The sequence below is a fragment of the Peromyscus maniculatus genome, chromosome 6 (genome assembly GCF_049852395.1).
Source record: "Peromyscus maniculatus bairdii isolate BWxNUB_F1_BW_parent chromosome 6, HU_Pman_BW_mat_3.1, whole genome shotgun sequence".
NCBI lineage: Eukaryota > Metazoa > Chordata > Mammalia > Rodentia > Cricetidae > Peromyscus > Peromyscus maniculatus.
This window is the reverse complement of record NC_134857.1, coordinates 138,119,893-138,134,854: the sequence shown is the minus strand read 5'-3', so window position 1 is coordinate 138,134,854 and position 14,962 is coordinate 138,119,893. Positions and strand designations below refer to the sequence as shown.

Genomic DNA, 14,962 nt, shown 5'->3' with positions numbered 1-14,962 from the left:
TGGTGGCGCACGCCTTTAATCCCAGCACTCGGGAGGCAGAGGCAGGCGGATCTCTGTGAGTTTGAGGCCAGCCTGGGCTACCAAGTGAGTTCCAGGAAAGGCGCAAAGCTACACAGAGAAACCCTGTCTCGAAAAACCAAAAAAAAAAAAAAAAAAGAAAATGTCTCCCTAACTCTTGTCACCCTACTGAGGACAAATAGTATTAGTTGAAAGGTAGATTTGGGGTGGTCTGACAATTCTGCATTACTTGCAGTTTCACCTGAACATATTTTGGATTTTTTGTTCTTAGAGTCTACAGAATCTCACTATGTAGTCCTAGCTAGCCTGGAACTTGAAGAAATACACTTAGTCTGTCAAGTGCTAAGATTAAAACTGTGTGCCATCACACCCAACATATTTCTGTATCAATAGATATGAACTGACATAAGGATTTAACTAATATAAGTTTAAAATACATTGTGTATTATGCTTATGTAGCATGTGGAGAATGAACAAGTGGTAGCCAAAATTCTTGCAATTGGAAAAATTATGTATTTGTTGTTAACTGATGAAAGCTGGAAGCTAATCCTTGAATTGAGCTTGTTTATAAAATATCTATGGCTATAGTCTTGAGAACTAGCTCTTTATGAGTCTTGAACTACTTTAAGACTAATGCATTTAAAATTAAACACCTAGTCCTTTTTCAGTGGTGACATTTAAATCAAAGTACTTGCTGATTTAAAAATATGGGACAATTGGAAGGCTCAGCAGTTAAGAGCACTTATTGCTCTTCCAGGGGGGCCCTGTTTCAGTTCATAGCACCTATATCAGGCAGCTCAAAATTGCCTTTAACTCTGGCCTCTGCCAGCACCTGCACACACATGGTGCACATAAACTCATATAAGCACACACATACAGAAACAAAAATATTTTTTTTTAAATTAGACATTCTGCCTTATTAAAGCAGTACAAAAATCTTCTGGGGCTGCAGTTCAGTGATAGAGCACTTGCGTATCCTGCAAAAGCTTTGGTTCTTTCACCAGCTTCACGGAATGAGTGAGGAGGACTCCTCTGTCCAGCTGAAGACATGGCATGCCTGCCTTTTGTTACAGAGGTGTTTGGCTATGGTTTATTATATGTATTTTATTTAATGTCTTAATGGAAGAAACAAAAAACACATGAGCAGCCAAGTCATCCAGAAAGTACTACTTTGTTTCATGACGGAAAGTAACACTTATTATCAAATAAAGATAGGCTAATCTGTTCTTACCATTACAGTTTACTCATACGTTTTCTAAGATGGCTATAGCACTCATGAAGATTAACATATATATTAGACTTTTCTCAAAGATGAAAGCTACAATTGATGGTGGGTTTATTGAAATAAGTAGTTACAATTCTGAACACACTTGTTTGCAAAATTCAAGCAAGCACAGAGAACTTGCTTTGTAGACATTTCTCAGTTTATTTTTGTGAAAGCCTGATTTGAATCAGTATCATTTTTGTTTTAGAATATTGTTTATCTGCAAAAACTATTATCTTATATTAAATGTTACTGAGAGAACATTTTGATTTTCTTTAAAATTTTCAGTTTGCAATTCAACTTTTGATGTCTTTTTATGTTTATAACAGCTGACATCTAAAACTAGTCAATAAAATACATTCCTTGCTGCCTTTGAAGGCAGATCATGTTTACTATGTCTATTCCCAATTTCAAATGTAGCTTTTTGACTTGTATTTTGTTATGGTTATTAAAGTTGTGGCCATCTTGGTTTTGATGAAGAAAAATGTGTTTTGGATTTTTTGCTTGTGTATTTGTGCTCCATGCTTGTGAATAGTGAAACAGCCACACTGCTCTAAGACAGTCGTCATGATCCCAATATATGTCCTAATATTCTTCTCTACCTTCAGTACTAAACAATTTTAGTCCTCCAGCATCTGGAAAAGACCATTTCATTTCTTTTCATAAAAAGGTGGGTTTTCTTGTTTGTTTGTTTACATCTGTCCTTTCGAAGAAAGTGGAGGAACTATTGACTTTTTTTAATCTTAAATGTATGTTTTTTTTTAAATTTTTTTCATTCTACATTCTAAAAAAAAAAAAAAAAAGAAGAAGAAGAAGAAAAAGAAGAAAGGAAGCTAAAACCTGGGTGGTGATGAGCCAGCACAGCCTCTGCCATTTAAGTAAAGCCCTTCTGGTATTGAGATTTGTTATTCTGAAAATATTTCCTCTTATTCCCAACAATTATTACTCCCAACTGTTAACAGACAGTATGGTATTCTTACTCCCCCCCCCCCCATTAGTATTACATAACTTAAAGTATTGGTCTTTATATCAGTTGAATGGGTGCTATAAATTTTGGCACTGGCTTTAAATTAATGAAATAATATAGAGGTAGATTGGGGCACTATCTTATACACATACAAAACCACTACAGAATTAAAATGTTGAAAAAAGGGTTTTACCTATGATCCACTGTTGATAATCAGACTACATATCGCCTCTGGAAACAATGTTATTGAGTTAGATTCAGTTTACAACTTTGTGTACTTTAAAAAGAGACAAGTGGGGGCTGGAGAGATGGCTCAGTGGTTAAGAGCACCGACTGCTCTTCCAGAAGTTCTGAGTTCAATTCCCAGCAACCACATGGTGGCTCACAACCATCTGTAATGAGATCTGGTGCACTCTTCTGTGTACAGAATAAATAAATAAATCTTTAAAAAATAAATAAATAAATAAATAAATAAAAAGAGACAAGTGAATGTTTATAAGTGGCAACTAATTTTCAAATATGAGCAGAGAAGTCCTATTGTTTTAATAAGACATGATTTGTTCTCTGAGATGTTTCTAGCATCAATTTAAGTTGATAAAGGAAAAGATATAAATAATGTGATAGTTCATTGGTAAAAACAGCCAATCTGTTAGTTTAAGGTTTGATGATCAGATTTCTGCATGTGTTAGTCACCTTTGTGGTTTGATAGGTGATAATTCATGGTGACCCACCATTTCTTTCTACTTGAGCTGTTTTGTTTTCTTCATTGTTGAAAGTATTACAGTGATAGTTATAGTCAGGCATTGTAACTCATGTTTATAACCTTAATATTGAGAGACTTAGGCAGGAGGATCATTCTGAATTTGAGACTAGTCTAGGCTACATAGTGAGCTCCAGATCAGCCTGGACTACAGAGTAAGAACTTGTCTCCATAAACAGACAAACCAACTCACAGTTCTATTTACTTAGATATTGACAAATATTAATGAACATTTAAATACAATGCAAATGTGTAAACTCTTCCTTGGCATCCATCATTCTAGAAATAGCTGTTTTTCATTCTACATTCAAATTACCTACCATCAACACAGATGCTCATTTTCCACCTTAGAGATGTTGGCCTTGCTTTCCTAACTCTTTGTTTCCCAGAAGTGTGATCATCATCTCATCTCTGCTGTAAACTACTTATTTGATAGTGTCATCAGAGTGCTCTAGGGCTTGAGCCTGAGCCGATTGTGGCTAATGGCATTACAGACTACTACTTAATGTGCCTATCCTTTGCCAGCAGTTGAGATTGTTTCAAGTTTGTATTTTGTGTGTTCATATATTGATCATTTGAGCCATGCCAGTGATTTTAATTTATTGTTCATTGAAGATATATTTAAGTGTTCATGTGTTTTGTCAGTAAGAATAATACCTGTGCTCTAAAAGCATAGTGAAACAATTAAAGCTTTCATAAGAAGTGTTCTCTAGTCCGGCTGTGGTGGCAAGCACCTTTAGTCCCAGTACTTGGGAAGCAGAGGCCAAGTGGATCTCAGTGAGTTCAAGGCCAGCCTGGTCAACAAAATAAGATCCAGGCCAGCCAGGACTGTTACACAGAGAAACTCTGGGGAAAAACAACAACAAAGTGTTCTCCATGTATCAATGCTGCTTGTTATAGTGTCTATTAGTATGCTGACAGTTAGATGGCTGGACATCCCAAATCTGTTCAGAAGCTTCCCAGTTTCCAGTGCAGCAGTTTCTCTGGAAAGAGGGGGCATTTTTATTATCATTTAATGGTTTACAAATATTATCAACCTTCGGCAGTATTCATATAGCTTAAGGTTTTAACATTAAGTGCATAATCTTTATAGTAAAAAGTTTACATTGCCGTGTTAAAATGTGAAATAAAAAATAAAATATGCTACATAAATTAACTTTTCCATGTTAGCAATAAAGCAGTATTATCCAGGATAATGTTTTCAAAATGAGAAGATTTTGTCAGATAATAGCAAATCCTGAAACTAATCACTAGTCTTTCCTAGTTTCTAAAAAGTTTTCCAGAATTATGACAAGTGACTGCCAGGCAGCAGTGGAGATAAAAGCTTGAGATGAGATAAGGTGCTAGGTTTATTTTGAGTCTTAGTCCCTGCTGGGTGCCACAAAAATTAAGCCATGGAACTAGGGAGATCATTCAGTGAAGTTCTTGTTTGGATCCCCAGCACTTGTGTTAGTCAAAAGCCTGGTGGAGCAGTGCTTGTTCCCAACACTGGAAAGGGGAGAGAGGAGGTGCTGCTGTGGATATCACTCTATATAAGTAAAACACTGATGGCCAGTGACCAGGCAGGAAGTATAGGCGGGACAAGGAGAGAGGAGAATTGGGGAAACAGGAAGAAGGAGGGAGAGACACTGCAGCCACAGCCAGGACAGACAACATGTAAAGACGCTGGTAAGCCACCAGCCACGTGGCAAGGTATAGATTTATGGAAATGGATTAATTTAAGCTATAAGAACAGTTAGCAAGAAGCCTGCCACGGCCATACAGTTTATAAGTATTATAAGCGTCTGAGTGATTATTTTATATGTGGATTGTGGGACTGTGGGGCTTGGTGGAAGCTGGAGAGAAGCCCTCCAGCAGCAAGGTGCTCTAGAGCTTGCTGGCTGGCTGACTAGTGCTGATGGTGACCTGCCTCCAAGATGCAATGAGGTACTTCATCTCAAAAATAACGTGTGCAGAAATATTGACACCAGGTATCACAGAAGAGCTCTCTGTATCAAAGATAATCTGTTGTGTATACACACATGTCCCCACATACGTACACTCCCATGTATTTATATAGAGTTTGAGTTACTGAATCAGGCACTTCGGAATGAGTCTACTCACTGGCTAGTTTAGCTTGGCTTCCAAATTGCTTTTGTCATTAAAATTCTTTTAAAAGCCAAATTTAAAGGTGGGAGTGGGGTGGAAAGCAGGCTGTGTCCTTGAACACACAGAGATTCTGCCTTCCATGTGATCAGATTAAGGGCGTGTGCCACCACTGCTAGACTTCTGCTAAGTGGCTTGCTCTTTGCTCTGATCCCCAGGCAACTTTATTTACAAATAAAATCACATTTCAGCACAAATAAAGTATCACCATACATGAACACACACACAAACATGTATACATTACCACCCACATAATTAAACTAGTTGCTTTACTTATATTTGTTTGGTTTGAGTTTTGCATTTGAGGACAAGATTTCACAAGGCTACCCCCTCCCCAGTTTTGATTAGAAATAGATTATTATTAAGACTGATAATATTTGTCCTTCAGATATAATTTGATTTCTAAGTGTAGTTATTTATGCCTGTATTCTCAGGTTTTGGAATGCTTGGGCAGGAGAATTTTGCAAAGTTCAAGACCCCCCACTTGGGCTACAGTCTGAGATCCTTATCTCAAAAAGAAATGAACAGACAAAAAACCCAGGATTGGGAACTGGCATTTTGATCCTGGTATCCTAGAGCATACTGTAATCTCATTGCTTGGGAGGCAGAGGCAGGTCTTTCTCTTCTGCACAGCAAGTTTCAGGCCAGCCTGAAGTATGGGAGACCATCTCAAAATCAGAATCAAATTGTTCCCTAACTTACCTAAAACGATGAGTTAGTGTCTAAATGTACTCTTAGATAGTTATAGATGTAGGCCACCCCCCCCCCCCAAAAAAAAAACACTTATTTAAAGCATGAGAATTTTTTGCAATTTTTTGTGTGGCTCAATTCTCAGGTGCATACTATTTTAGATGGTAACTAGTGTGGCATTGCAGTAAGCTGGACAATCCTGTGAGGCCTATAAAATGAGAAATTTACAAGGTAAATGTCTAGCTCTTTCCATGTTCTAAAATCTGAGCAGATTCTGATTCTACCCTGTCTTATTAGCACATATGTTCCTTACATCTTTTTGTTTGTTGCGGAGAGTTTGTCATCGACCTGTAATTTTAGGAGATTGGGAACATTGGCTGTCTTTTCTGTTATACTTCCAGCATCTTGGAAATCCCTGGAATAAGCAGATATATAATATTTGAAGAAATTGAGTTTGGGATACCTTTTATGATATTGAGGAAATGGTGAAGAAAAAAGAACTTCTTGCCTTTTTCCAGATTCTGTATCCCTTTTGCCTTATTTGGCAAATCTTAAAATCACTTCAGCTGGCATAGATTGATTGCACTTGCTGTTTGTCTTAATATTTTTGGCCTCCTCCCTTAGCTATATTATTTCTGTGAAAGTCATTAGCAGTGCTAAGTATTTCACTGTGTATTTGACTTAGTAGGTCTGTTGTGATAGTCAGAATTTTGTTTGTTTGTTTGTTTTGTTTTTTTGGTTTGGTTTGATTTTGGCTGTTTTTGTTTTTTTCCGAGACAAGGTTTCTCTGTGTACCTTTGCACCTTTCCTGGAACTCACTCTGTAGCCCAGGCTGGCCTCCAACTCACAGAGATTCGCCTGCCTCTGCCTCCCAGTGCTGGGATTAAAGGCATGTGCCATCACCACCTGGCCTCAGAATTATTATTCAATTATTTATTTGACCAGAAAAGCAGTAGGTTTTTGAAGTGAAATGTATTTAAGCCACTCTTCCCTGAAGTTTTCGCTTTTTATTTTGGAACTGCTAAATATTTGACTGCACTTTTAAATTAAAATTACTTAAAATTACTTTTCCTAGTCTTCTCTGCATCAAACGCCATCAATTAGTATGTTCAGTAAGTTATACATAAATCAGATTTTGTGATTAAAATATTTTATCACAGAACTTTTTCTTTAGTTTAAATCTGTAATTTTTATGACAAAATGCCAAGCATATATATTAAATAAAGTGTAGAATGGGGACTAGTGATATAACTCAGCCAACCACCGATGGACATGATTTTGATTGGGGAAGAAGAGAACTGGCTCTTACAAGTTGTCCTCTGACTTACTCAGAGGCACCATGGCACACACATATACAGTAAATAAATGTAATAAAAATGCTTGAAGTGTAGAACAATGGAAAAGGTTTCCATATACCTGCCACAGGGACTAAATAATGTTAAATAACATTGAAAAACAAGAGAAGCTTGAGCTCTTGTCATTGTGCTCTTTGTTCTTCTCTCATTGACTATTATGTGTGGTGTATTGAGTGCACCCCCCGGTACTAAGAATGTTGGGCTGTGAGAATCTGTAATTAGCAGTGAGTGTTAACACCAATTCAGTAAGAAACCACTTAACACCATCTTGGAAAACACATTGGTGAGTGATGGTGTTTTCTAAATCTGATGAGACACATTAATCAACTTATCCCTTCTGTGCTTAAGAACTTACTCACTGAACCAGTGAGTAGACCTGGCAAGCCAGTCACAGCCTTATCTGTATTGTAAATCTCAATGTAAAATCTGAGATTTTTATTTTAGCTTTCAGAACTTTTGAATCAAATAAGTTAGCGTGCCCTGTAGGGTAAATGACTAAAGTAGGTTGATGTGAGTGTTCAGGCGTTTGATGCTGACTGGACAGTAACTTTGTTTTATACTTTGCTAGGCAATCTAGGGGAATACTTTTCAATAACAAACAGGCAGTGCTGTTACTAACAGACAAGGCAGTAACAGGTGGTGGCAGTGAAATGACATGAGGGAACTTCGTGGCTTGTATAAAGCTACATAAGCACAAATCTTAAGAAGTCTTATTAATAAAAACAAACCTGGAGCCAGGTATTGGGTTAAAGCTGGAAGGTCAGAGAAACAGAACAAGCCACAGCCACCTCACCTTGCCAGTTCCTCAGCTGATCCTGTTTCCTCAGACTGGAAGTCTCTTAGTTCTCATCCGAATGAATCTCAGCTGAACTGCTGCTAAAAGCCTAAAAGCTAACCAGGCTCTAGTTCCTGGTCCTCACGCCTTAAATACCCCTTTGCTTCCTGCCATCACTTCCTGGGATTAAAGGCTCTTGTTACTGGGCCTGGCTGTTTCCAGTGTGGCTTTGAACTCAGAGATCCAGATGGATCTCAGCTTCTGGAATGCTAAGATTAAAGGCGTGTGTGCCACCATTTTCTGGCCTCTGTATCTAGTGGCTGTTTTGTTCTCAGACCCCAGATAAGTTTATTAGGGTGCATAATATTTTGAGGAATAATATCACCACAGGCATAGAGAAAATTTTGTGTCTATGTTGGAGAACTTGAATAGGTCAGATGAGGCTGAAGAAATAAGGCAGGGGTTTTTGTTTTGTTTTGTTTTTGTAGTGAAGAATACGCGTGTTAAAGCAGGTGTATTTCAAACTGCTGACCATATACTGTTATATATTGGAGAACTGTAAAACTCTTGTAAAGGTAAGCTAAAATTCAGTGAGTGTACCGAGCGCCAGGGTGTGTGTGTTAAACTGTCTTTACTGGAGGTTTCAATGGCCAGGATTCTGCCAGAAAATGCTTCGGGTGCTGTGTGGAGTGCACAGGAACCATTCCTGAGGTGGCGCAGGCGGGTGGGCGTAGCCGGGACAGTTGCAGGGCACGAACTGGACGCGTACTTCCGGGCTCTGGGCGCACGCGCGGGCGGGAGGGCGGGCGCGTGGCATTGTGGGCCGGCGGCGCTGCGCGAGGTCGGCGGCCGTTTGTGTGCGGCCGGCGGCCGGTGCCGCGCGCTCTCACTGTCTTGTGTTTGATGTGTTGAGCAGGAGGCAGCCCGCGCCATGAGCAGCACGGCCGTGGTCCCCAGCGCGCCGGGCCCCGGCCCCGGCCCCAGCGGCGGACCAGGCGGAGGCACCGAGGTGATCCAGGTGACCAACGTGTCCCCGAGCGCTAGCTCTGAGCAGATGCGGACGCTCTTCGGTTTCCTGGGCAAGATCGACGAGCTGCGCCTCTTCCCGCCGGAGTGAGTACCGGGGCACTGCGGGCCCGCGGCCCTTCCGGCGAAGCGAGGCGCGCGGTCCGGCGGAGCCTGTCGTGGAAGAGCCGAGGGCCCGCCAGGCCGCAGGCCGGGCAGGAACGCCTGAGTGGCGTTTCAGGAATGTTTTTCCTCTTGACGTTGTCGGCACCATCATTTTACTTCAGGCACTTCATCTTTTGGTTAAATTCCCCTTTAAAAGAAAAACTAATCCTGTGCTTTGATAGAAATGAAATGAAATTGGTATGTTCAGTTGGTGTAAATATTTGTGTGCTATTCACAAATAATTAAGGAATGTTCTTCAGTGTGTGTGTGTTTGTTTTTTTTTTTTTGTTTGTTTGTTTGTTTGTTTTGAGCTAGGGAAGAACATCAAAGATCATTCACCTACCCCTTTTGACAGACTAAATCGATGGGCCTGATTGCTAAATTTTGACATAGTTCAGAAATTCATCATAGCTGAATCTCAGTGTGTTGTTTAATGTTCAGATTTATAATTGGTCGTGAAGGGATTTTTCAGAATGTGGAAAATTGAATTAGGTTTAATGTGGGTTTTGTCTTGATTTGAAAGTTGTTTTTATTGGAATAATATTAAATGAGTATGCTCACTGTAAAGAACAAAGTTGTAAAGATAAGTTGAAATACACATACATACTTGAAATAATTTCGTGCCCTCTAGGAAGAATTATGAAGTTTAGGGAAAGCATAGTGGTTACTCTTAGTAAACACTCCCAATCAAATTTTGGGGTTTTATGATGCCCCTTAGATTCTAAGTAGGAAACTAGAATCCTCACAATCTTCTGTTGTGTGTGTATGTAATCACTAATCATGCCAAAGTTGATCATATGGCCTATGTGAAATATTTTCACATAACTGTTAGTGCTTGATATTAGTGTGTTCTTAAATTTTAGAGAAAATATACAAGATTCGGTTCCCAGTTTGCATGATGTGTGTGTGTAGAGTTTAGGAACAACTTATTTTGAGCAGAACCTTGGCCTTGAAAATCAACAAGGCAACTCCTTATGGGAGCATACAGAAATCGATGCTCTCTGTTCCTCAGTTTTCTCATGCCACACTGTTATGATTGCTCGTAAAATTGCAGAAAATCATATGATTTCTGGCATAGCTTTTTTTTTTTTGTTTTTTGTTGTTGTTTGTTTTTTTGAGACAGGGTTTCTCTGTGTAGCCTTTCCTGGAACTTGCTCTGTAGCCCAGGCTGGTCTCGAACTCCCAGAGATCTGCCTGCCTCTGCCTCCCAAGTGCTGGGATTAAAGGCATGTACCACCACTGCCCGGAGTGACATAACTTTCTATAGAGCCCCTTGGGTTACTAAAAGTTCTATATAACTGCTCACTTTTAAATGCTCTGTTTATTCTCCAGAGCTATTCTGTACTGTATTTAAACGGTAACAAGGGGGGGTGGAGGTGGCGGCAGCAGCGGTGGCGGCAGCAGTGCACGCCTTTAATCCCAGCACTGGGGAGGCAGAGCCAGGTAGATCTCTTGTGAGTTCGAGGCCAGCCTGCTCTACAAGTGAGTTCCAGGACAGGTTCCAAAAAGCTACACAGAGAAACCCTGTCTCAAAAAACAAAACAAAAGCAAACAAACAAAAGATAACAAGGAGAAGTGGGTATTGTATTGGTTTTTTTCTTGTTGACCTAGTTAGTGGACAATACCTAAAGGGGGTTATGATAAACTTGAATTTGGCCTTTTTATGGTGACATGGATAATTCCATTATAAGCTGAGTAGTTGTAGGAGTTTGTTCATTCCTGGAGGTGATCTGGGTTACTGTGTACTCAGCTTCCTCCTTATTCCTTATAAAAACTGTAGCACAGCAGCCTTCACCAATTCACAGACTAAGTTCAGCCCTCCTACCTTTCATAGACTGAGATTCTTGAGTTATTAAGCATTGCATTTTAAAGTATGTATGCCACATATACACGAACTAAAACAATTCAGGCTAGGGAAGAGCTTTTTGTTTTGTTTTGTTTTTTGAGACAGGGTTTCTCTGTGTAGCTTTGCGCCTTTCCTGGAACTCACTCTGTAGCCCAGGCTGGCCTCGAACTCACAGAGATCCACCTGCCTCTGCCTCCTGAGTGCTGGGATTAAAGGTGAGCGCCACCACTGCCCGGCTAAGAGTTTCTTGAGAGGGGTAGCCCATGCTGACCTCAAATAAGGATCTTCCTGCTTTTGCCTCCCAAGTGCTATGATTATAAGCATGGTGTTCACTGTATCATTTTTGAAGTGGGCAATGAAATGTTTAGTTTTAAAGGAGTTTCACAGTGGGTTGTTTTATCCAAGAAAGGATCCCAGTGAAGCATGTCAGCTTTATACTGTACTTGAAGGCTACTGTCAGCAGATAGAAAATCTTTCGTTAGAAGCTTTCATGAACCAACCATAAATATCTTTAGTGATTTTATAAACAGCTTTATACAAGATATAGAGAAAAATTAAATTCACTTTTTAAGAAAAATGTGATTTAATGAATTGCTACATGTTCTATTCTATAGTTAGGAGGAGGCATGTGAAGTCAGAAATTGTTCTCAAATGAATGTTTCTCTTATTACCTGTACTGCTTTGGGGGCCTTGGAGTTACTTTATGAGCTCCAAATTCTTCTGCTTAGAAGTGGTTGATATAGTACTAAGGTAGAGTTAAAAGGTTAGTGTGTGTCGGGGAGGTAGTGGCGCACACCTTTAATCCCAGCACTCGGGAGGCAGAGGCAGGTGGATCTCTGAGTTCGAGGCCAGCCTGGGCTATCGAGTGAGTTCCAGGAAAGGCGCAAAGCTGCACAGAGAAACCCTGTCTCGGGGAAAAAAAAGGTTAGTGTGATGGCCTTAAACACAAGTTCTTACACTTGTGTGGCTGTGAATCAGAGGATATTAAGAATGAAGTCTCAGCCGGGCGGTGGTGGCGCACGCCTTTAATCCCAGCACTCGGGAGGCAGAGCCAGGCGGATCTCTGTGAGTTCGAGGCCAGCCTGGGCTACCAAGTGAGTTCCAGGAAAGGCGCAAAGCTACACAGAGAAACCCTGTCTCGAAAAACCAAAAAAAAAAAAAAAAGAATGAAGTCTCTCCTCCTGGGAAAGGGATTCTGATTCAGTGGGCACATAGTGAACACCAGGATTCACAAATTTCTGTATGCATCTTAGATATTTTTAAATTCTTTCAGCAGACAGAAGTATCAGGGAAGTCTTTTACATTGCTTCTTGGGGTAAAGATACTTATGCTTTATATGTGGTCCTTACACAAAATAAAATGTATTTGGTAAATCAGAGGTAGTTACCTGGAAGGTAGTATTTTCTGATTTTTTTTTTTTTTTTTTTGGTTTTTTCTTTTTGGTTTTTCGAGACAGTGTTTCTCTGTTGTAGCTTTGCGCCTTTCCTGGAACTCACTTGGTAGCCCAGGCTGGCCTCAAACTCACAGAGATCCGCCTGCCTCTGCCTCCCGAGTGCTGGGATTAAAGGCGTGCGCCACCACCGCCCGGCTTTCTGATTTTTTTTAAAAACTATTTTGCATATACTTGAAGAATGTTTTTTTTTTAAGATCTATTATCTGTATATGAGTGTTTTGCCTGCATGTGTGTCTATACCATGTGTACATGTGCCTGGTGTTCTTGGAGGCTAGAAGAGTGCACTGGAGCCCTTAGAACTGGAATTATGGGATATTTTAAGTAGTCATGTAGGTGCTAGGAGTCGAACTTGGATCCTCCACAAGAACAAGTGCCCCTAACCACTCAGCCATTTCTCATTATTTCTTTATTCTAAGAACTGGCTTATTTATTTATTTGTTTATTTATTTATTTATTAGACAACAGTTACTGCTATTAAAGACTAGGAAATGTGAATGCCTGTAATTTTCTAAGGTGGTGTTCTGGTGGGTTTTAAGAACAAAGGATAGCACCATTTTGAAGAGCTTTTAAAATTTAATGATTAGAATGAAAAAATCAGTGATAGGAAAAAACAAGACTGGTGCCTGAGCATTCGTGCTAGAACATTCTTTTCACTGTTTATAACTGAACATTTTCTCAAATTTTAGGCACATTTTAAAAAATGTGAACATTGAGTCACGTAATCTCAGCACCAGGAAGGTGGAGGCAGAAGGATCAGGAGTCTTTCAAGGCCATCCCGAGCTTATATAACACCCTGTCTCAAAAAGAAGTCCTTATCATTTTAGAAACATTGAGCATTCAGCCTTGTGGATGCAGTTGCCTTGTTGGTTGGTTCTCTACCCGGAGTTCATATCACAAAGTCAGGAAGAATTAAAGGAGAAGGAAGGGGTTACTTCATCAGACACCTTGATTTCATTGATATTGGTGCTATCAGGTAACCTGTGTAGTTTTCCCCACAGATGGTTTTCTCACAGACAAGGTCTATAAGATTGTTACTGTCTTAGAGAACTGGTCTCCAAGTTACTTGTCTGGGTCTAGGATGCAACCCTTGCCTTTACAGAATTGTATGGTAGGAATTTGGCTCATTATATCTTTTTTTTTAAAATTGGTGTTCATTGGTGTTTGACCTGCATGTCTTTGTGAGGGAGTTAGATCCACTGGAACTTGAGTTACAGGCAATTATGAGCTGCCATACAGGTGCTGGGAATTGAACGCTGGTCCTCTGGAAGAGCAGCCAATGCTCTTAACCACTGAGCCATCTCTCCAGCCCACATTATATATTTTTAAAAGCCTGTGCTGTGTTATCATCTTTTTCACTGTCACAGCTTGCACTTTACCATTTAGTTGTCTATGGAAGCAATGTACTCTTGACTTGCCCAAGTGTAGTATGGGGAGGAGGTTCTATATAACATGTTCAAGTGGCTGTGTATATGCTTAATTTTTTTCCTTCTCTCTGAAGCTGTTTCAGATCCGAAAGCCTTGTTTAAGGTGCTTAAGAATTCTTATATATTCTATAGGTATAGAGTCAGAATGTGGAATTATTTTATTTTTCAGGTCAAGAATGCTTGGCATGGCTTGATGTTTTGAGACAAGGCTTCAGTGTAGCCTAAGCTGGTCTGGAACTTGAGTTTCTGTCCCAGCCTCCTGGGTGCTGGGGATTACAGGCTTGTGCCATTGTGCCTGCTTAGATGTACTTTTCTATGGTATTTTACCTTTGAAACAAACAATCATTTTTTACAGAGAGATTAGCTATAATGAAAACTTTCTAAGCCAAAGCTCTCACTTGTATTTAAAAATAGTTGCTGTTAGAACTGAGGATGAGGAGCCATGTGGTTCAGTGCCTACCCTGGGTTTGAGCAACTCAAGCACATGTGTGCACAGCCACTAAAATGGTATATCGTTGTCTCACTGACTTAAGAAATAGTTTTAAACTGCTGTGTTATAATTTAAGTGGTGATTATAGGAGCATATCTGTACTGTATCTCATTCTGTTAGGTCATCGGGACATTCTCTTTTTAATGGATTAAAATAAATTAACGTGTATCTCGGTATTTTTACCTGAGCGTTGTCCTTTTGGTGATATATCTGTGTTGAAGCCAATACAATTTTCTCTAATATTATTTATTTATCTTTTAGTGACTCGCCTTTGCCAGTCTCCTCTCGTGTCTGCTTTGTTAAGTTCCATGATCCAGACTCAGCAGTTGTGGCACAGCATCTGACAAACACTGTGTTCGTTGACAGAGCTTTGATAGTCGTACCATATGCTGAAGGTTTGTGCTTTGTTTCACTACCTATGTGGGCACCCTTGCCTGGCCATCGGCCACAGTGTAGGTGTAGAGTAAGCATCACTAGCTTGTTAGACTCTGAGCATTCATTTGAAACCCTTGATATACTGCACTCCATAATTCTTACTTGGAGATTTTTTTCTTACTCTAAAACTTAGAAATCAGGTCTGTTTTATAAGGTAATTAACTTTTTGC

At 39.8% G+C, this 14,962-nt stretch overlaps 1 protein-coding gene across 12 annotated transcripts in view; it reads left to right on the top strand.

The window, feature by feature from the left end:
- The window catches only part of Srsf11 (serine and arginine rich splicing factor 11), a 31,994-nt gene that overhangs the window by 1,549 nt on the left and 15,483 nt on the right, over positions 1-14,962 (top strand). For 4 of the 12 annotated variants that reach the window (XM_006974904.4, XM_015993799.3, XM_015993798.3 and 1 more), the window contains exons 2-3: positions 8,891-9,087; positions 14,619-14,752. In XM_006974904.4, coding sequence (XP_006974966.2) covers positions 8,891-9,087; positions 14,619-14,752 — 331 coding nt within the window. Of the gene's footprint in view, positions 1-8,462; positions 8,550-8,775; positions 9,088-9,121; positions 9,343-14,618; positions 14,753-14,962 lie in introns of those variants that run through there. The other 8 variants (XM_076575297.1, XM_076575296.1, XM_042280214.2 and 5 more) reach the window with 5 other exon arrangements.